The 23431-nt window shown below is 42.7% G+C and overlaps 3 protein-coding genes across 5 annotated transcripts; 1 reads left to right on the forward strand and 2 right to left on the reverse strand.

Annotated features, from left to right (window-relative positions):
• Positions 1 to 9530: 9530 nt before the first annotated feature.
• On the forward strand, positions 9531 to 20351 carry RB195_005719 (uncharacterized protein; the record flags this gene model as incomplete). Of its 3 annotated transcripts, XM_064178408.1 has the most annotated exons (10): positions 9531 to 9580; positions 12387 to 12508; positions 12593 to 12723; positions 17294 to 17446; positions 17521 to 17579; positions 19058 to 19210; positions 19462 to 19579; positions 19640 to 19732; positions 19786 to 19970; positions 20285 to 20351. In XM_064178408.1, the coding sequence occupies 10 exons, from the start codon at positions 9531 to 9533 to the stop codon at positions 20349 to 20351; spliced, it is 1131 nt and encodes a 376-aa protein (XP_064035457.1). The 3 variants fall into 3 exon arrangements, with proteins under 3 accessions (XP_064035457.1, XP_064035458.1, XP_064035461.1); XM_064178410.1 differs by lacking the exons at positions 9531 to 9580; positions 12387 to 12508; positions 12593 to 12723 and having other exon boundaries at positions 17327 to 17446; XM_064178409.1 differs by lacking the exons at positions 9531 to 9580; positions 17294 to 17446; positions 17521 to 17579; ... (3 more) ...; positions 19786 to 19970; positions 20285 to 20351 and having other exon boundaries at positions 12418 to 12508; positions 12593 to 12783.
• On the reverse strand, positions 14607 to 15134 carry RB195_005720 (uncharacterized protein; the record flags this gene model as incomplete). The annotated part of the gene is made up of 1 exon (XM_064178411.1): positions 14607 to 15134. The coding sequence occupies one exon, from the start codon at positions 15132 to 15134 to the stop codon at positions 14607 to 14609; it is 528 nt and encodes a 175-aa protein (XP_064035459.1).
• On the reverse strand, positions 15147 to 15788 carry RB195_005721 (uncharacterized protein; the record flags this gene model as incomplete). Its single annotated transcript, XM_064178412.1, has 1 exon — positions 15147 to 15788. The coding sequence occupies one exon, from the start codon at positions 15786 to 15788 to the stop codon at positions 15147 to 15149; it is 642 nt and encodes a 213-aa protein (XP_064035460.1).
• Positions 20352 to 23431: the final 3080 nt, after the last annotated feature.

Genomic DNA, 23431 nt, shown 5'->3' on the forward strand with positions numbered 1-23431 from the left:
GAAGGGGGTGGAACGGGTCCACCGGCGTTGCACTAGCGCGCCGGCGCCAGATACCTGTAGAAGGTGGTGCGATGGGTACACCGGCGCCAGTTACCTATAGAAGGGGGTGCGACGGGTCCACCGGCGGCAGATTGGTGCGCTGGCGCCAGATACCTGTAGAAGTGGGTGTGACAGGTCCACCGGCGCCAGATACCTGTAGAAGGTGGTGCGATGGGTACACCGGCGCCAGTTACCTATAGAAGGGGGTGCGACGGGTCCACCGGCGGCAGATTGGTGCGCTGGCGCCAGATACCTGTAGAAGTGGGTGTGACAGGTCCACCGGCGCCAGATACCTGTAGAAGGTGGTGCGATGGGTACACCGGCGCCAGTTACCTATAGAAGGGGGTGCGACGGGTCCACCGGCGGCAGATTGGTGCGCTGGCGCCAGATACCTGTAGAAGTGGGTGTGACAGGTCCACCGGCGCCAGATACCTGTAGAAGGTGGTGCGATGGGTACACCGGCGCCAGTTACCTATAGAAGGGGGTGCGACGGGTCCACCGGCGGCAGATTGGTGCGCTGGCGCCAGATACCTGTAGAAGGGGGTGTGACAGGTCCACCGGCGCCAGATACCTGTAGGAGGGGGTGCGACGGGTCCAACGGCGCCAGATTGCTATAATATGGGGTGCGACGGGTCCACCGGCGCCAGATATTTAGAGAAGGGGGTGGGACGGGTCCACCGGCGTTGCACTAGCGCGCCGGCGCCAGATACCTGTAGAAGGTGGTGCGACGGGTACACCGGCGCCAGATACCTATAGAAGGGGGTGCGACGGGTCCACCGGCGCCAATTACTTATAGAAGGGGGTGCGACGGGTCCACCGGCGGCAGATTGGTGCGCTGGCGCCAGATACCTGTAGAAGTGGGCGTGACAGGTCCACCGGCGCCAGATTGGTGCGCTGGCGCCAGATACCTATAGGAGGGGGTGCGACGGGTCCACGGGGCAGATTGGTGCGCTGGCGCCAGATACCTATAGGAGGGGGTGCGACGGGTCCAACGGCGCCAGATTGCTATAATACGGGGTGCGACGGGTCCACCGGCGCCAGATATTTAGAGAAGGGGGCGGGACGGGTCCACCGGCGTTGCACTAGCGCGCCGGCGCCAGATACCTGAAGGAGGTGGTGCGATGGGTACACCGGCGCCAGATACCTATAGAAGGGGGTGCGACGGGTCCACCGGGGCAGATTGGTGCGCTGGCGCCAGATACCTATAGAAGGGGGTGCTACGGGTCCACCGGGGCAGATTGGTGCGCTGGCGCCAGATACCTATAGAAGGGGGTGCGACGGGTCCACCGGGGCAGATTGGTGCGCTGGCGCCAGATACCTATAGGAGGGGGTGCGACGGGTCCAACGGCGCCAGATTGCTATAATATGGGGTGCGACGGGTCCACCGGCGCCAGATTGCTATAATACGGGGTGCGACGGGTCCACCGGCGCCAGATATTTAGAGAAGGGGGCGGGACGGGTCCACCGGCGTTGCACTAGCGCGCCGGCGCCAGATACCTGAAGAAGGTGGTGCGATGGGTACACCGGCGCCAGATACCTATAGAAGGGGGTGCGACGGGTCCACCGGGGCAGATTGGTGCGCTGGCGCCAGATACCTATAGAAGGGGGTGCTACGGGTCCACCGGGGCAGATTGGTGCGCTGGCGCCAGATACCTATAGGAGGGAGTGCGACGGGTCCAACGGCGCCAGATTGCTATAATATGGGGTGCGACGGATCCACCGGCGTCGGTGGACCCGGTCATTGGTGCGCAATAACTTGGTGTGCATGACGCAAAAGGTAAATGGTTGCAGCCGTTTCATAGCCGTGACCACTTGGCGCTTTGCTCTTCACCTTTATGACTCCTCTGCGTGCCTATTTCCTTCTTCTTTCGCCTCAAGTTTGTAGGATGCCGTTCTCAGAAAGTGGAAACATGCATGCAAATGGCTGCTTAAATACTAGCAAGATGTTTATGTGATCTGACGTGGAACGTTATCTTTATCAGTAGGATAATGTCCTTCACGTCATTTAATGTTAAAACATCATTCTGTGATAACTATTGGGAGAAATCAGGAGGAATACCCATACTTCGAGTAATGCTTTCAAATTGTATCTATATTATTCTGGCTTCGAAGGAGTGTTTGCAGCTGATGGTCGAATATTCTCCAAATTTAGAATTGACGCGTTTGGAAGGAAAACTCCATAATCTTTCGCCTTAATCTATAATATAAAGAAGAGAAGGAAAGCGTTGTTTAAAAAACACATCTAATTTCCAGAAAGCACTACTGCTATTAACTTTCATTGATCAGTGAAGGGGAGCGAAGCTAAAATCACCGAAAGTCTGAAGTCCGGCTTTAGCCGAACATTCAGACTGGTATGTATATATATATATATATATATATATATATATATATATATATATATATATATGCGGACTAAATGCGTTATTATATAGCATGATTGAACGCGTTGAATGCAGGGGGAATTGTGGATTACACTGACAAAAACATTTTCAAGGTAGTTTATAGAAAACTAATACCCACACATAGGAATATTTATGTAAGCTATAATGCCTATGTTAGCAAGCATTTTGTGTATGCAGCATTGGGGCGGTTCGTTCGAAATTGTCAGGAAAAGGGTATATCTCTCGTAAAACCTCACTCAAAGGAGGCGAGAGGAGGTAGTACATACTCCTTGAATAGCATGACTACAGAACCGTACACAATTTGATAAAAGGATCTGATCTTCTTATACAATCAGTACTCTGCTATCAGCGCAGACAGCGATCTTTCAATCATCTTTTAAGATCGAGCGAAAACTGGTCCCCGCTATGTTTCATTTCGATACTGCATACTTTTCACTAGCGTATAGAATCCCCATACAAAAAGTTTAGCGATTGATTTTGTCAGCATATTATTCAACAAATGAATGGTAGTAACTAATATAGTACAGCATTAGGGTTTTCATAATAAACTACGTCTTTTCCTTTTCGATTCTTCAGAGGATCGCTGAGGGATCAGGAGAAATCAAATACTTTTTCGTATTTATGTTTATTTATTATTTATTTGTTTATGTTCTACCTAGAACGTTGTCCCATACCCTTTAAGTATGCTTCGCTGTTCTTTAGAAAAAATTGTGCATGCTCAGAATTCCAGAGCTGTAATTTGCAATCTTTATACGAGCAAATTGGCGCAATCTTGCTTCGTGAGTCCTCATTCAGTCTCGAAGCTTGTAGGACTCAAGATACCATCGAGAAGTTATGGAAACAAGACTTAATCTCAATAGAGATGTGCGATTCTGCAATTTTCAAAGTTTCCGATCCGTAGATACGTCTGCTCAAGAAGAGAAAGATTGCAGACGACGACCATCTGAAGTCATTAGTTTTTCGTACTAAAATTAGATCCTCACGAAAACATAGAAAATGTTTTCGTGAGCCTCCAATCCTCGCCAGTCGTTTGGAAACATAATGCAAAATTACAACATTTTGTCGCCTCGGATTAAAAGAAAATTACTATCTTGAGACCGTGCATTTTTCGAAATTTGTAAGAACATCAGAGATGGAACGAAAGAGCATTTCATTTTATGCATTCAACTACTTATTTTATGCACACCTAAGTTCCAGAGGGTGAAAGAAGGAAGAAAAAGAATGGTATAATACTTCGAACGGTATAAAACCAATTCAGATTTAATTGAAAAATTCAGTGTTTCCTAGAAGTTAAAAAAACGAGAGGAAATCCAAAAGGTCTCCTTCTAGTGGAGTTCTGTTAGAATTGTTCACTATTCCTTTACGAATCCTGATGAATCAATCAAAGCTGATACATGCTGTCAACAAATAGCAGAAATGCTCAAAAAATTCTTTTATACTAGTTCAGTCCGCGTTTGATCAATGCAAAAGCCCGAATCTACATCACTGCAATGCCCTACTGCACGTCACTTCACGGAAAGTGTTCGAGAAGTCGGGAAGGCATGAACACGGATTCTTTTCTCATCTATCGTACTTGTGGGATCTATCACCAACAGATTTCTGATCTTCTCAATCATCTCGATCTTCTCCGTAAAGATTAGAGTATTTAAGAATCGGATGGAATTGAAGACGACCTCGGGACCTTACAAAGTCTAAATCCTCGTGTTTCGAATTAAAAGTTATCAATAGCCTAGTTAAACGTTGCCGGAACTACATATACTCACTTTCCTTATTTTGTTCAAACAGATTTTGTTTGAACAGAGTTACACATTCAAAAATACAGTTTATTTCGTGAAAATAAGGATTTAAAGTGTTTGTCACATGAATCCGCAATGTTTTGAGAGCTGTTTTTTCTGCTGGCTATTTCAGAAACTTTATGGTGTCTAGTCAAAAATCAATATTTTTAATAATGTGGAATGTTCAGATGTGTTATTCACTAGCGATAGGGGACCGTATTCATAATCTCCGGAGATAAACGGCGTGCACACGAACGCACCACACGAACGTGTTACATTGTACTTACACATACAAATCGAACGCCCGTGAGTGAACATCTCCGCTACAACAATGGTACACAGCCAACTCTACAATTTATTCAACTAAACTATTCATTTCTCTCGAAAAAGCCCAAAAAAAGGGATGTCGATATATCGGCGAGGGTCTGAGCCTGCCCTATTTTCGACCAATTTAACTATTCCATTAACACCCGCTATATCATTTTTCTGACTTTTTCTCAACGTTTGCTGAAAATCCTTGTGCAGACTAGTTTTGCTACTTTAATTGCTTCTTTTTGCCTGTTGTCTTTTCTTTCGCCACCGGATTACTCTATGTTATGTCGTTCCCGCTGGATAATAGTAATAGTAGTGATAATACTGATAATGACAACAACAGTAGTGATAGCAATAATTGGTTTCAGTATTAAACAGCAACTAGCACGAAAAAGTCTAAATTGTTTTCACCCAAATCGAGTTTAAATGACAAAAAACTTCTAACAATTGAAAGGATTCACCCTTTTTAATGTGAAAAAAGAAAAGACGTTAGATCTGGTACTGCTGTTATAAATCCTCATTTCAATTATTGTAAAAAATATGTCATTTCATAAACGATAACTAGGTTGTTTTTCCATAGAAAACAGGTTTTTCAGTGAGAACAGTCAGAGTTTGCTGAATCAGCGTCCATCACAACAAGCGGATAAACATCTGAAAACGTTTACGATGTTTACATTTTCTCCACCAAAACCATCTAGCGTCACTGTCCTAACTTTCCTCGTAGTTCTTCACGTTTCCCCAAACGCTTACTTTAGAGATAGAACTTACAAGGAAAACAATTCCCTACTAGAGGTTCGAGAAAAAATACTCAACACCTGGATAATATAGTTCGTTCGAAAACATAGTAGTCAGGGAATTGTGTCGCATTCAACGGAAACTACAAATGAAGTGTTCACACTTCTTTCTTCCCTATTTTTCTCTAAATTTAGCATCGTTCCACAATTCTCCCATATAGCTCTCACGACTTCCTCTCAGAAGACACGATTTGATAAGTTATTGCGGAAAGAAAGGATCATAGTATTTTACTCTACTCATAGTATTTTCTTTTCAAAAAAAAAGTCCCGCAGAACGAGTGTGAGCAAGAACTCGATCCTTCTGTTCAGTGTTGAATTTTCAGCAAAACTTAAAGAAATCTTCCAAGCTTCGAATGCTGATCCGTTTATTTTGAAAATTAGGACTATGTAAGCACTTTTGTTTTGAGAATTTCTTTTAGTATAGCACGTGTTTTTCGTATGAGCAATTTTGGGTACAACTTTCCTTCGTACACATTTGTTTAGTCTAAAGTGATGAAGTGTACTACAGATACAAAGCACATGAAATGCCTAGAATCTTACGACGAATCAATCAGGAAGCATGTATGCATCTGTAATATTATCATTTACATTTTTAAAGAACGAAGGAATCGAATCGCTGACTCTTCGACAGAAGACGAAAAAGACGCGAATCCACGTCTTTTTCGTCTTTTTTTCATAACTCACCTCTGTTTGATCTCTGTCATAATATCTATGCATCAATCGACTCGTGATCGTCGATCGATCGAGATCTATCGATTCTGTGCTACTAGAAGTTTTGAAACCGAGCACTAAAACAGTTTTTGAAAAAATTACCTGCGGATACGTACTAGCAAGGGTGACTCCGAGATAATTGCGCCCCAAGGGTACACTATTTTTGGCGTGAATATTTTGCTTGGAAAACGGAATTATAATCTTATATTCGTAATATACATGCTATCACGAACATTTTGGTATCTCTCACAGCTGTAGTTTCGAAACATCGGAGATGTAGAAATTTTAACGCTGGTGGCATATTTCAGTTCCGATGATAATAGATATAACAATAGATGCTTTTCAGGCTTAAGTTGTAACTTCGTTGTTTTTCACTGATTATTATAATTTTTGAAGTGTAAGTACACATAGGCACATACTCTCTTTATTCGTTCATCACCCCTCTTGTTTACATATTCTTCATTTCTCTTCATATTTTTGTGCTAGGAGAGAAACGTATCGAAGAGTTTCCACAAATTTGTTACAAAATTTAGATTGCACAACAAAATCGTTACTTAGGTTTTTTTGGAGAAAAAAACAATGATCTTCTAACATTTCTTGATATCTACTAGTTTATCTACATATGTCATCAAACAAGTCTTTCCAATAATATTTACATATATTACTTCTACAGTATAAATCTTAGCGATATGAATAGATGACTAGATGTAGTGCATAAACATATTGTCACATGTATATGCCTATTCATCTGCTCCACATACTCATCTATTTATATAGCTTTATTCATCGATTTATTTACCTTCCTACATCTCTACGTATCTATCGGCGAACAGATTTTGATGTTAACATGCTGCTTGCATGTACATAAACATTTCCAGACAAAGTTATAACTTTCCTCCAATTTGCTTATTTTCCTATACCTCTACGAGTTGCTCTAACTCTTAAACCTTGAGTTCTCTCGATATCCTCTCTATGAAAAATGATCTTCCTTTATAATATTTAAGGTCATTTCAGCTTCTTCTTTTGAATATTTAGTCATTTTTGCTAGATCTTTTGTTCCTGAGCAGATTGTACGCCGTCTAATTTCAACACAGTACTCTATCAAGTGAGATCAGAATCTATTCTGAGGCCTCTGCTCCTGTAATGGATAACATTGCTATTAGCAATTAAGAAAAATGTACTCCTGATATACTTTGACTTAAATGGCGGGCGGATGTTACGGCCTTACGTGGGTACCCAGATCTTTGGATGTGTCGTCCTTAAAGGCATCACCCCACGAATCTGAGGTGGTACGGATTTCAGGTGGAGTATTCGTATAGAGGATAGTAGATCATGGAGAGGAGGGTGATTCTGTCCATTTCTTCCTAATTCCCGTAAAAAATCTGCCCGGAAGATGCGGCGCGCGCACAAGGCTGGCGCGTTCCAATCGAACTCATTGTAGAAAATAGTGCGCCGGAACTCTCGAAGCTTCGAAGCTATCTTCCGGGCCGTTTTCTACGGCAATTAGGAAGAAGTGAACGGAATCACCCTTCTCTCAATAATCTACAATCCCGTAAACGAATATTCCACCAGAAATCCGTACCACCTCACATTCGTGGAGTGATGCCTTTAAACATATTCGACCCCGTCCTATTCGATCTTCAGCTATAGCTTGTATAGAATCTGTCCATCCGTCGCCATTCCATAATCTGCGGAAATTAACGTCTCGGCTGAACTACTCGATAACGCCAAGTGTCTTCAGGCCTTCTTCTACTACTCCTTTAGAACTTTGTTTTACGACCGAGAAACCTTTTTCAAATTTTAAACTTTCAGAGCAACATAGACAAGACGATCAGATCTCTTCATAACGTGGATAAAGAAGCGAAGACAGTTTTCCTTAGCCCTTTAGCTTAACAGATGTCTAAGCAAGTTTTTCCTTATGCAGTCAAGCTTCTTCATCACAGTTGACGGCGCTACCCAAGTCTCCGATTTGTTCGTCATGACAGGGCGAATTGTCGATAGGCAAATTTTGCAGTTTGACTTAATTGGCCATGGGAGTCGACCACAGGGACTGTTCTTCTGTTTTAGGTCAATGAGTTGAAGGTCGAGTTGGCTTTCGTGCATCATTGCTAAATATTTTTCTCGTAGCTGCCATCGATTTCCAACATAGAGCCCAAATAACAGGACTCATTCACAATTTATTGGTTGTCCGTCCACCCTGATTCCAGTTGAGAGTCTCGAGGAGACCCATATCTGCTTGCATTTTTTTGCAACTGCGCTGCTAGAAGCAAATATTACTACATTGTCGGCGTATTCGAGATCGACCGAGGTACGCGCAGAAACTGCTAAAATGGCATCGAAATGGGATACTGCTCAACTGTTCTTCGTATTATGCTATCAACGGCAAAGTTAAATAGAAAGGATCCTGCTACAGCCTCTTGTCCAGTTTCCACTCCGAACGAATACCACTTCCAACTGGTGTTCGAACCGCAGCGGTTGTTCTTCTGTTCGTGACGTTCGTTGAGGCTACCAATTTCCTTGGAACACCATCGTCGCGGAGCACGTTGAAAAGACAGGCTCGATGGAGAGTCGGAAGTGGATCCGAAGTCCCGAAAAGCTAGCAGAGGCTTCAAATACAGCTGCCACACTCCGATCACTCTCCTTACAATAAACACCTAGCCAATCGTCGATTGACTAGGTGCTTAAACTGGCTGAGGTGTTGTGACTGTGTCGCGCGTGGTTTCTTTTAATCAGCTGATTCAAGATGATCTGCTCCAAAACCTTGCACATTACACACAAGAGGGATATTTCTCGGTAATTTCTGGGTTTCGTGACTTGGATAGTTGCTTGTGCAGAGATGTTACGATGGCATGTCATATACGACGCAAATTCAAAAAGGAAGAAGAGACTCCAGCATTTCAGCGCCTTCATTTACTCCTTTGACTTCTCCTCCATTTACCGTTGACTCCAATCTCCAGATCTCCGCCTCCGTCGAACCTTCATTTTTTGAATACATCCTTCATTTTTTAAATACAGACCAGACCTCCGAATCCGTCGGTGCTTCTCAGTTGACCATTGTGTACGTCGGTCATTGGACGTGCACGTCTTCAGGGGCAGGCAGTGTTTACCGATTCAGAAAGGTGTTAGTTTCAAGCAAGGTCTATCAACTTCCGTTATGATGTGTTAACTTCGTGGTATAGTCCCATTTTCCAAGCAGATCGGAGCAGATTGTTGTGCAAGACCCATCTTTGCATTCACATCAGTTCTGACAATTACCGCCTGCTGACTCGATATCTGGATAACAACTTATTGAGTTCGTCATGAAATGCGTCCTCGTTGTATTGATCAGGTTTCCGAAGGTGCGTGGGCACTTACGATCCTGAGTTTGAGTCCTTTGCATTCCTGTTATCGTACAAAAGCACATCTTGAGGACGTTGAACCAAATGCCTCCATCAGGTGGCTGTTGTCATTTTTCACCGCCATTGCGCAGCCTACTACTTTCATATCACCAGTAGCAGATGGTGTATTCTCCGACATTGATGATGGGGCAACCTATGTTTCCGCAGCGGTGAGCAGTCCATGCAGACGTCGTAGTACTCTTGACAGAGCGGCTTCTTGAAGTTCACTTGACAGCAACCAGTGTTACGGGACGGATATTTGTTGCCAAAGATTCCATGTTTCCTTCAAACATTAGATCTACCAGGGTATGGGCTCCGGCATGGTGCTGAACGACAGCACCTTTCTGCAATCTATGGGAAGTTTTTACCACATAACAGTACGTGTTATATAACTCGTACGCTCTCAAGGCGTATACTCAAATGCTTGAATGCGTCTAGTGAATAACAGGGCACTGTGTGACCACACTTGCATGGGCGCGAAAACTGTACTCAATAAATGTATGCTCACTTGTTCTGGTCCAAAAGTACAATTTCAGCGTAAACGTAGTAGCTGAGGCCGTTTCAAGGCACTCTTTGCTGAAAAATTATCTTCTAGTGGAACCGGCTCATGAGGGATAAGCGACTCACCTTCTTTGTTATGTTGAGCATGATTAACTCATCTACACGTTCGGAAAAAAATTTATTTTCATTTTTACTCCCACTTTCATTTTCACTTAGTGTAAATGAAAGAAATAAGAACAAATCAACAGTGGTTTTCAGTGATTTACTAAAATACGGCTTTGAAATAAGGAAAAATCCTCTTGGTTTCAAATGAAAAAAAAAAACTTCTCAGAAATAAGTGGGATTTGGGAACCGTCACACGCACAGTCACAATCCTACTGATGCGCTTTGAAGTGACGTGACGTGAACACCTGTTGAACACTTTTCTATCTGCAAATGCAGCAAAAAAAAAGAAGATAAGATTACATTTTCATAAGCTGTGGAGTGACGTGATTCGAACAAGCAACAAGTAATATCGTTACATGCAAACAAGTGATGTTATCCCAACTTAATGTTTCAAATGTAAATTTTATGCACTGCGGCTGCTAATTTTTCATTGAAAATTTCTGAGTTATTTTCCTCTCAAACATTTTCGACTTCACAATCGTCTTTATTGTGATAACAGATGGGCAATAACGTGTAACTACTTTGACGTGACTTCCTTTCTTTTACTCCGCATATAAAGAACCCTTATAACATACTATTTATTTATATGCAATATAACAGTGCAACAAAAGTTTTACTTTATCCTCTCATTTTTCTTTTCAGCAAAGTTCTCCCTTTCTCCTTTGTCCATAATCAAGCACTTTCTCCATCTAGTACAAAGAAGTTAGTAAAGGGCAGTGCTTTGTCTATGAAAATAACACCTGAAATAAGGTTTCTGTGCAGAAAGTCGCTGAAATCTCAAATTTATCCACAATATTTTGCGCATACTAAGGATATAATAAGGATTTTGTTAGGAATACGCAAAGTGAAAACATTTAATTAGTTTTCATTTAATTAAGAAATGGTAAGGATACATTGCAGGACCGATCACAGCTCGCTATTTCCAGTAGTTATTTAGGAGAAGCGCTGCAGTGATACACCTAGTCATTTGCGAATGATTGAAAACCCGTATTATATCAATGTTAATGAGCCTTCAGGAAGCGTAAAGGACCCAACATTTGACTGTGAGACTCAGCGAAAAATTTTGCCAGTCCAAATTTTCACATGAAGTGTTCTACTAATAAATTCTGGAAGAATAATGATATGAGCAATGCCGAGCGATACAAATTATATAATATCATAATAGATGTCAATGTCATTGCTCTTATTTTATGAATTTTAAGTAGTCAATGCTAGAAAAGTTTCTACTGCAATCAATTAATGTCACATGAGATTTATATAACATTGCCATTCAAACAAATACTTGTTTTTCGAAAACACAAGATAAATACCACCGAAAATGGTATGCTACAATTACTGTCCTTACCGGAAATCTACGTTTTGAAGTGCTCTGCTTAAACTTTATCCCTTCTTGTGCATTTGCATCCGAAATCAGATCATTCATAATCAAAAGTGCAAAAACATCCTCTAACATGACTTCGAACGGAATTTTCAGAAACTTTGCACACCACAAATTGCTGTATTTTTCGACGTTTGTCACATCGACTATAATCACTGCATCCCAATCGCCAATAAGAATGTTTCTCCATCCCAGAGTAACTCGTCCACAATGCTCATCCTAACATTCATACTACCTATTTCTTGCCCTTTTCCATTTGAATGTGCTATCATGGAAACATAAGTAGCTCAATTTAAAAGCAGCTCATCACGAATTTTTCGACGTTGGAACTTCTGCCCGACTACTCCTAGTAATTCAAAAAAAGCGTGTGAAACAACTTTTTGTGTCTTACCTCTCCACAACGATGCAACTTAATATGCGATATAAACGCAAGCAATTCAGTCGTCGACCAATGTCCGCAATTCAGCTAATATAACACAAATAAACAGCAGAAGTCTCTTAATCTGCGCAACCACAGATGTGTAGCGCGAATTGCTCATGCACTATTACGCGTAATGAGGTGCATCGTTGATCCCAAAGACGGAAATTTCCCGAAACGGTGGTAGCAAGGCGCAATTCATCAGTGAGTGCAAAGTAGACATGCCATCATCGTAGCTTAGGGCTTACGGAAAGCAGTCAAACATTAAAAAAAAACTTATTTTTCGAAAATGCAGACTCCATTGAACAAAATCTTCGCAATTACCTTTCCTACCGAGAAACTTAGAGCATCTCTGCATCAACATGCAGACTTCCCTCAAAACTGCACCCTAGTTATTTATATCGAATTAATTCTTTAGCTGTATAATTCACATAATTCAACCGTATAAAGAAGGCGTTCATTCTAAGAAGCTTTGTCAAATAGTGCTCAACATAGAGATCATATGTATTGATAGGGTCGAAAGGCACTTTATCCACGCTATCTCAATGTCAGAAGTGCACATCTCTAGCCATTTCAATACTCTACCACGTCATGGCTATCAACGACTAAACCGACATAGAATCCTTACTACTTGGGGTAAGTTTTTTTTTCTACCAGAACTATTCTATACTTATTAATTGTATCCTCTAATGACTAATCATTAACGATAATTGTACGCAGACTGCTGGCATTGCCTCAGAAATTTGCTCTTCGTTGTGGTCCTGACGCTTATTGGATACAAGTTCATATACTGGCCGTCGCCTAAGAATTGCATCACATTTCCACTTTTACGTAACGATGAAAGCGACCAGGTATGCGAACGTGTAGCGAGCTCAAAACGAGACCTGCACCTCGAGCAATTACGTACCTAGCGGCTGTGATCGTAGTGGGACACTTACTCATCTCTGCAGTCCGTTAACAGCAGGTGAGAGCCAACCACGATCGCAGTCACCAGATTAAAGACAGCGTGTCACGAAATTGACGTGATCCGGAAATCCCGGGAATAACGCAGTGTTCGAGTTGTAGAATACGGGAAAAAACGTGGCTCCGCTCTTCATCACTAATCGTCGTAAAAAAAATGGCGTGGAAGACGACGTTCTTCTCTAGGAAACCAGTTGCAACCCGCCACACTTGTGCATGCTCCGCGTCCACGAGCGAGCGCTCGAAGATTAATGAAGTCTCCTCACCACTCTATCACGTAAAATCAATGAATAAGGCTCCTGGAGTCCTTGTCGTTTCTGTACCATCTAGAGTTCCATGTAGTCTACGAAAATTTTCCCTTGTTCATTAGGGAAAAGACTTTAGGGGTAAAATATAGGTCGCTACCTATTGTAGAGATAATTCTTTAGGGATAAAATCGCTACCTGTTGTAGGCATAGTGCATGGTTGATAGAATTGACTACTCCTTTCTTTGCCACCGCACTTACACTGAACGGTGACCTGATCTAACAAACATGTTGGTTACCAATTGCAGCGAGTCCTCAGGTTACAGCAGAATATGGAACCGACTTATGGCGTTCCGTGATTATATTGCATTTTCCCACAAATTTATCAGAAGGATCTTGCTCCGTCATCTCACCAGTGAGTACGGAAAGATACAGGAAAGATTAGGATACACGTTATCGACGTAGATACTAATGACCACTGACAGCAGATCTGCGACGCAAACTCAACCCTTTATAAATAGGCTATAAGAGAGATGATCTACCAATACCTACAAGACAAAGCCCGTAGAATACTCTACATCGAGCTCAGCTCGCTTGTGTTTAATAGGCATACATATTTACCATTATTATTTATTTTTTACTAGATTGGCCACTTATTTTCTTACAGTTTAAAAAAAAACTTAAAGAAAGTCAAGTTAATCTTAATCATTAACTTCGTGTGCATGTCGCAAAAGCTAAATGGGACGTTATAACATTTTTAATACCGTGGCCACAGCCCGTGTTGTTTTCACCTCCATGACTCCTCCGCATATCTATTTTCAGGACGTTTCCTGCAGGCTGGTAACACGCCTTCTTTAGAAAGTGGAAACAAGCATGCAAACGGCTGCTTGAAGGTATCACCCCACCATTCTGGCGTTGTATGGATTTTCGTTGGAGTATACCTATATCGGGTTGTAGGTTATAAATACGGGAGTGGCTCCGCTCATCTCTCCCTGCATCACTGTAAACAGGCGGCTTCGAAAGAATCGTAGACTGGGGCGGTGCGCAAGGATAGCTAAGATGGTTTACAGTGATCCATTAAGAGATGAGCGGAAGCACCCCTGTATTCATGATCTACGACCAAATATAGGTATACTCCAATGAAAATCCATACCATGCCAGATTCGTGAAGTGATGCCCTTAAATCACCTTGATCACCATGACTCCCGTTGATCTTCGAAGTGGTCGAGCGGGCTCCAGTAATTCTTCCATTTGTCCCGATCGCGTGCCAGAGTAGCCCAGTGGTTACTCTTTTCGCGTGGGACACGAAGAGCATCATATTTTTCTTTGAAGGACTTTGTGAAGAAATCTGACCATCGGGTCGGCAGTCTTCCTGTAGTGCGCTTAATATCGAGGGGGACACAGTCGCTTAGGGCTCTGGTCCAACGGTTGTCGTTAAAGCGCATCACGTGTCCGGCCCACCTTACTTTACTTTCCTTGGCAAACGTGGCGGCGTCTCTAATCTTCGATCGCTGACGTAGGAGAAAACTTCAGATCCTGTCCCTCACTTGCGCGAAACGGGAGACTCCCAGCATCACTCTCTCAGTTGCGCGTTCAATGACGCTCACCGCGTTTTCTTCCTGCTTGCGAAATGCCCAGGTTTCCGAAGCATAAGTCAAAGCAGGAAGTACGGTAATGTTGAAGAGGTGAGCACAGAGCCGGGTGTTCCTGGTCTTCTTCTCTACATCCTCGATACTCTTGTACGCTCCCCATGCCGCTCGTCTCCTTCTGCCCAGCTCGTGGGTCAGGTCGTTCATCAAGTTCAGCTCCCGATCCAGATAAAAGTAGCTGGTGCATTCGGATATGTTCGTTCCGTTGAGCGTGAATGGGGCATCCGAGACCCGTCCGCTCCGCATGAACATCGTCTTTTGTAGATTCAGCTGAAGACCGATGCATCCACATGTTTCGTCGAATTCGGTCAGCATTCGTTCCGCTTGGCTGATGCTAGGTGTTATCAGTACGATGTCATCAGCAAAGCGCAAATGGTGTAGCTGCCGACCATCAACCGTCACTCCCATGTTGTCCCATTCCTACTTTCGCATTGCATTCTCGAGGGTAGCTGTGAATATTTTGAGTGAGATTGTATCACCCTGTCGGACCCCCCTCTTCACGTCAATGATGATATTCTTGTAGAATGGCAAAATTCCGGTCGTGATGTTACTGTACAACTCTCGAAGTACCTTTATGTACTGAATAGGGACGTCTTGGTTGTCCAAGGCTTCCACGACCGCTTCCGTCTCAACTGAGTCGAAGGGCTTCTTCAAGTCGATGAAGGTGAGACAGAGGGGCATCTTGTACTCTCGTGATACCTCGATGAGTTTCGAAACAGTGTGAATGTGGTCAATCGTGCTGAATCCTTTTCGAAACCCTGCTTGCTCGCATGGCTGTCCTTCATCCAAGACTTTTTCAGTCCTATTAAGGACCACTCTTGTGAAGAGCTTGTAGATGACGGACAGTAAGCAGATTGGGCGATAGTTGCCGATGTCATGTGGATCTTCCTTTTTATACAACAACACGGTCTTGCTGGTCTTCCACTGTTTAGGAACCTTGCATTCCGACAGATAACGTGTGAAGATCCTCGCCAGGGTGTTGATGAGTTCTGGCGGAAGATTCTTCAGTTGTTCTAGTTTGATTCTATCGGGACCGGGTGCCGTACGATTTCTTACCGACATGATAGCATGTCGTATTTCGGACGGGAGAACCTCTGGAATGACATGTCCGTCTTCCCTCAGATGGTGAGGATGCAAGTGGACATGGCTGTCGAAGAGATCAGAGTAGAAGTAAATGCCCTAAAATAGCAGTCAATTTACATGATCTGACGTGGAACGATATCTTCATTACTACAATTTTGTCGTTCACGTCATTTTATGTTAAGACATCATTCTATGATGTCTGTGTGTGTATTATATTGGGCGTGGATGGAGTGTTCGAAGTCAAAGTTGAAATGTTCTCCTAATGTTGCCGGCGTCGGGTTGGTGCGCCCGCGGCAGGTAGCTACAAAATGGGGTGGGACGGCTCCTGCGGCGTAAAAATGGTGAGCAATAACTTCGTGTGCATGACGCAAAAGAGAGATGGTTGCAGCCGTTCCATAGTCGTGGCCACTGGGCGCTTTGCTTTTCACCTTTATGACTCCTCCGCGTGCCTATTTCCTTTTTCGTTCGCCTCAAGTTGGTAGCATGCCGCTCTCAGAAAGTGGAAACACGCATGCAAGCGGCTGCTTAAATAGTATGTAGATGTATAGGTGATCTCTCGTGGAGCGTTATCTTTATCAGTAGAATGATGTCTTTCACGTCATTTTATGCCAAAACATCATTCTTTGATAACTGTTCGGGGAAAACAGGAGAAAACCCTACATTTCCAGTGTTCCTTTAAAATTTTGTCTATAATATACTGGTAAGGAGTGTTTGAAGTTGAAGTTCGAATGTTCTCCAAATGTACAACTGACGCGTTTCAAAAGAATACTATGAAATCTTTCGCTTTTAGTTATAATATAAAAAAGGAAGAGAGATTGTTGGAGATATAGAAGTCCAATTTCATAGAATTAATAACACTAGTAATGATTTTTGTTGATCAGTGAATGCGAGCGAAGTAAACACCACAGAAAGTCTGAAGTCCGGCTTTAGCCGGACGTTGAGGCTGGTTAATGTATAATACTCCCGCATCACTTTGAAACATTCATTGAGGTACTTCCACGCAGCTTTCTAAAATAAGAGAATGAAATAATCGGATGTGCAATATTTCTTTGTAGGACACTCATTGTGAAATATGCGAGAGGTCCTTCACACGCAAAACTTGCAAAAAGCACGAACATCGCGACTCGCGAAAAACTGTGGTACTGATCATGTGAGACACTGAAGGAGGACACTACTAGCGGATGCACCAGTAGTACTCTTCATCATGGGATAACCGAAACAAATTTACGAGCGAGGGCTTCTGATTTTCGTGCTGTTCTCATTCTGATCCTATGACAGATAACGTAGAGATAGAGATCACAAATAACAACGATCACAATTAACGGTCTTCTTAGGGTGCTGGATGGGAAAAAGTGATGGAAAAAGTGTGAAGATCCCCACGTGGACATAAAAGCGGCAAGCAACCAGCAGTGCGATTATGCAAAAAAAAAAGATTCTCCCAAACTTTTGGGTCGAGACAACCACAAACAGCAGAGTCTTTTCAGTTATTGGAGATATGTGCCGGATTAAGTATAGCCATGAAGACCGGGCGAATATTCTACATTTCTAACAAAAGTCGTAGTGAAAAGGCGTCGCAGGCAATCGAGAAACTGGGACGCTGGTTTCCAGAGTTGGGAAAGAAGATTAAATTTTCACTCGTAAGCGGTTCTTCTCAAATGCTGAAGCTTGCCATCAAGAGAGCTATTTGAGAGATGACAATCAATTGCTTTAGGAGCAAACTTCGCCCTTTTATGTACCTTATACGGAAGCCATAAAAGCTCATCTAGGGCAGTGAGTTTTTTTTTTGTTGAATATATAGAATAGTGAGTTTCCTCCAACAGTCGAAGCCAACATCATTTATAGAATCCCTTGTACCGAGTAAAATAGTTTTTATCACACACTCTCACGTTTTGCGCTTCGCATTTTCCTTAAAGGCATCACTCCACGAATCTGAGGTGGTACGGATTTCAGGTGGAGTATTCGTATACGGGATGGGATACTATTGAGAGGGGGGTGATTCCGTCCATTTCTTCCTAATGGCCGTAAAAAACGACCCGGAAGATACGGCTTCAGGCGTTCTGGCGCACTTTTTTCTACAAGTAGTTCGACTGGAGCGCGCCAGCCTTGTGTGGCGCCGCAACTTCCGGGCCGTTTTTTACGGCAATTAGGAAGAAATGGACGGAATCACTCCCCTCTACATAGTCTCCCACCCCGTATACGAATACTCCACCTGAAATCTGCACCACCTCAGATTCGTGGGGTGATGCCTTTAATTCCCTTTTCACTCAGCCTAAACTATCAGAATCTAACAAAACCTTAGAAATCGTTACGAGCACTGTTTTTTGCAATTATAATCATCTTCCAGTGCACCATCACTGGTCCTGGTGAAATGTTGCTGGCTAGTTAGAACCAATAGTTAGGCAAAAACCCATCCGACAAAATGAGGGAAATTTCCACCTGCGCTGCCTTTACGCAGGTTACAAACAGTTTAATAAGTTTAATAACAGTTTAATAAAAAATGTCGTTGGTCTATGTGGAACGGAAAACGTCCTCGTCTTGTGAGGTTACGCAAGTGTGCATTTTGTCAGTTGTGTTTTAATTGAGATCATGTCGACTGATGACTGAGCGCTCTGGATACCCTCAAAGTTTTGGATTTGTACGGCAGAGGTCCGCATTTCCGTTGTAACATTTCTGCAGTCCATAGTCCCTACTTACTCGTCGAAAAATCCCGAACTTTAATCCCTTCCCTGTTTCTTTTCCGACTTTGGACAAAAACGAATAACACAAAAAAGTTCCAAGCCTGGAAAGCGAACTCGGTGATCTGAACATGAGTATCAATAATTTATCGGAAGGAGATCAAATCCTTCGGCGTAAAGTGAAAAAGAGGGAGGAAAAAAACGAAGCATACAGTGAGTAAGAAAGAGAATCCGCTGAGTAATTCGCTCCTCTCGCTAGATAAACATACAAAATAAACAAAGCAGTAGTGATGTAAACATTTACCGCGGCAACGAGTTCTTAAGGCAGATGCTTCCTACCATTCTATCACGCATTTTTTTTTACAATTTTACGTTATGACAGAGGCTGAGTTATACAATGGGAATTCTGAAAACTCTCGAAATTTCTATCAATTCATATGGTTCTTAATTATTTCAATTCAGTTGATCAATTCAATTAATTCAATTCAATAAATCAATAATTTCAGTTCAATTAATAAATTGAACTCTATTAATCTGATTCAACTCAAATGTTTGTTGCAATGATTTCTTTAGACTGGCGCACAAAGGTGAATGTATTCTGTTGGACTCGGAGTATAGCTACAATGCTGAACTGTTCTATGATTATTATTTGGAACTGAGAGACATTCTCAAGTTCTCTTACGATGTCAGCTCTAGGGGTGACGAATTGCTTGAAGAGAGTGAAGTGTATGTAGAACACGTTCCATGGTCGATGTTGTCGGGTCAAAACGGCATGATGCTCGGTGCAGTTGCGTAAGCGGCTGCGCGCGAAGCGGTGCAGTGAGGCGTAGCGGTTAGGATCAAGGTGGGACTTCGGTAGCACCATTCATCGCCGCAGTTCTTTGAGGGCAATTGCTTATGCAATTCCACTGCGCCTCATGTCGTTTTGACACACACCACTTTAACAATGCAATTTTCCAAATTTCTCATATTTACAGAAAAAATAGGTATATGGCGTTGTGCGTCCACGTTGGAAGAGGCACTATTGTCGATACCGAACTTGATCCCAGCATGCATGAAATTGTTAAAGCTGCACGAGAAATTTCCATAAAGACTGTGAGCGCTGCAAACTCTTTCAAAGTCTGCTATCTTCAGCATGAAAAACTATTCGTTTAGAATCTCAACGAATTCTACATCTTCTCAGATGATATGAAATTCGCTTCATCACTTGAGTACTTGTTACATGTGAATAAAAATTGGCAACCGCATGTGAGTTATCCTTGGCGCAGTTACGGATGCAAACTTGAAAAGATTTTTCCCAGGTGCACGTGACGAAGAACTCTGAAGTCCTCGATCTATATATTGCACGTCAAGTTTGTGGTGCTGTTCTGCTCACCAGCCATCGGTCAACCCTCGGATGGTGGTTAGGATTTCTAGCGTCAATGCCCAGCAAGGTCTTCTATATGAGATCTGCATATGAAAACGGATTCGGTGTACAAATGTTTTTGTAAGTATTAGTTTATTGAAGTAGTTAACAATTTAATTTCAATCCAAGAAGCCAAACGTACAGGTCTGAGGGGAAAAAAACAAAATTGAAAACGACAGAAAACGTGAAGGAAGTGAGAACGACTGAATGCTAATGTAGCGAAAGAAGGCCTTTCGCGGCCTTCTCCTTAAAGACATACGTACTAAAGGTGATCAATATGTAGCGGGTGAGAGGAATCGAGACGGAAGTACCACGAGTGTGAAGTGAATGTGCAAAACAGGGAAAAAAGCTGGTTTTAAAACTACATTTTAGATCCTAGAAAACGTGAATTGCAGACCTTCATGGATACCGTACACAGAGTGGAAGACAAACAACAAAAGCATGGGGGTCACGAAATCCTGAGATCTATCAGATAGTCATTTTTACACCCTAGCGGTGACATCCACAGTTTTGTTTTTTTTTTTTGCAAAGAAATTCAATCGCATCGGCTTTCTTGCAATTTATCTTTGTTAAAGGCAGGGTATCACGAAAGTGACGGAGTGCGAAAACCTGATGAAATATATAAAGCTCGGGGTGCAGGTTAGACAAACTAACGTGGCCCCGCTCAATTCCTTTGGTCGTCATAAAAAAAATGGGCGAAGGAACCACTTCAGTCCCTACGAGGTACATTATACTGAATATCCTTGTACATGCTCCGGTCCCTCAGCTGCCTTATCCGTTCGTTTTACTTGAATAGACCATTGAAGATACTCCATTGACTTTCAACCGCTTCCATAGTGAGTACGGTGCGTGCAAAAGTGGCGTCCAACTTGCCTTGTAGGAACAAATGCCGCTTCCCACGCTTTTTTTTTTAGGACGATTAGGGAAATTGCGCGGACCTCGTCTAAATTCGTAATCTATACTCCGAATTCAATCCTCCCTATCGGACTTCCACACTACGTCAGTTTCGTAATACGCTATCTTCAGCCTCCGGGTCAACCTCTCTATCTGTGATCTACAGGTTGCTTTATTTTATGGTTATATCTATGAATTTCTCGAAAATTCCGAATAACTTCATGCATCGTTGCAATTTTTTGTTGATTATTTGTTGTTCCAATAGAATACAAATTACTGAGATAACACGAAAATCAATAAACTATTTTAGTAGTATGCCCTGCGAAATACCAAATAAAATATGCGTGGGTTATTCTTCTGGATGGTTTTTAAAACTTTTTAAATATTCTTCTGTTAAAAAAGACGGTAGAGGAACAAGAAACTAGACGGATGGAATCAGGAATACACAGTGAACGTGATGAAATCGAAGCATAGCTCTTCGAGAATGCACATCTAAGATGAACTGATAAAATTTTACAGCTGAGTGAATGCGTTGAGAACATCTCCTCCTCTTCCAAAAGCACAGCGGTACTTACTGTATTCTACATCTCAGCGAATGGAGAGATTACATATTACGACAATAGATATTAACAGATGTGGGAATAGCTGAAAATGGCACTGTCGTCGTGCGGTTGTCCTTCTTACCGTTCTCGTTGCCTCTACTCACTCAATAGTTAGGATAAAGTTAAAGGATAAAGTTTCTGGCGTTAATCCATCCGCTTGGGATGCGCCCCCACGTTCATTTCAATTCAATCGTTTGAGGTTCACGAACGTGTAACTGGCCTATACAGTGGCTTGCGGGGGCTAGCCGATGTGTCAAGTCAGTGTTTTTATCCTCCCAGACAGGTCTGGTGCCAATTTATCGACCCCGGAGAGATGAGCGGATTCGAACCTCCGAAGATCGATCGTGCAGGAAGCGGAACCTCTAACCGCTACACTACCTATCTCCGGGAACTCTTGAGCTGATACGTCAGCGTGGAGCTGCACGAGCCGCAGTCAGCCAAGAACTCACGTCCAAGCTCGCAAGGCTTTCCAAAGAGGCGATAAAGGAAGGCCTTAAAGAGAGAAGAGCAGAAGTGCTGGCTGAAGCCGCAGAGACGGGAAAAAGCATCCGCTAAGTCTGTCGAGAATTCGAAAGATGAGGATGAGTGCTCACTGTTTTGCTCCGGAACCCGAATGGAACAATCATCGCATCAAGAAGGGAAATTTAGAAAATTGTCTAGACTCCTACTCTGATCTCTTCCCGGAGACCGGCGTCTCTTGATGCTTTTAGAACTTTGGCCCTCTCTCGTGCAGTCATGGAGGTGTTCAACGAGTCAGTCGTAATCCTCTTCGATGCTATCCATTGCCGAATCTTCACAAGAGCCGGCTACCTTAGCAAAAAGATCACAGTTACAGATAGTTTTTGGACTTCGCTCTCCGAACTTTGCAGCTACCTCTCCGTGTGAAAGAAAAATTTGCTCAAAGAAGGTGATGATCCGAATCCGTATAAAACTTTGGTACAACACCGACATCCGTCATGCAAAACCTCATACTGACGATTATTTGGTCAATTTCATTATGATACCCTCCATTGTGTGATTCAACGTCTAGCGTAGAGAATGGTGCTTCTGGAATTGCAAGTTTCCATGGATGGTCTTATTCCCATCATGATAAACGTGGAAGGCCTCTCTTCCTGCTCATTTAATTGAAGACAGTGGGTTTCGATGTGAAGTTCTTTAGAAGTTATTCTGGGGACAATCTTGCAGTTGAATTCACCGACAGTGACATTGTAGAAGGTGTGGTCTACTCTGTAGAATTTCTCTCGTTCCATATAGAAAGCTCCGACTTCTTCTTCGTAGCTTGATGTTAGAGCGTAAGCGACTAAAATTATCAAATATGGCTTTGGATCACATCTTCTCATTCGCATCCTATGCAGCCACACTGGGATATAACTCAAAAGTAGATTTGTCAAGAAGTGAATGAAATGTCGTGAACAGTTTCATAGCCGTGATAACTGCACGTGTTATGTTTCATCCCTATGCGTTTCCCCGCAGAACTATTCCCTGCACGTTTGCCTCAGATTGGGAGCCTCAGAAATTTCAGAAATTGAAAACAGGTGTGTAAACAGCTGCCTAAATAGTGCTAACAGATCGCATGATCTGACGTAGAACCTTAATTTTATCAGTATATTGATAACGTTCCCTTAATTTAATGTTCGCTCATCATTTTCTGTAAACTGCAGGAGAAAAGAATGAGAATATCTGATTCTTCAACTAAGTTTTTCAAATTCTAGCGATGCCGAGAGAATGTAGATGCAAAATCTGACCCATTAAGGGGGAAAACTACTGAATCTCATATTAATGCCCAAGCTTCTTAGAATAAGAGCGGAAAAAAGTTGCAAGGAAAAGAAAAATTCAAATCTGTACCAGAAATTTACAGGAGGTGCCACTAATAATTTTTATTGATCTGAGAATGCGAACGAAGCGAGAACCACAAGAATTTTGAGGTTTGGCCTCAAGCGGACGGTTCGGATTTGTAGTTCCAATAATGTCCAGATTAGAGTTGGCGAAGGTTGCAACGCGGTGGTGCTCTCTTTCTAATATAACGGTCGCGGATCAATCCCTGAA

Source organism: Necator americanus, chromosome I, assembly GCF_031761385.1.
Source record: "Necator americanus strain Aroian chromosome I, whole genome shotgun sequence".
Taxonomy (NCBI): Eukaryota; Metazoa; Nematoda; class Chromadorea; order Rhabditida; family Ancylostomatidae; genus Necator; species Necator americanus.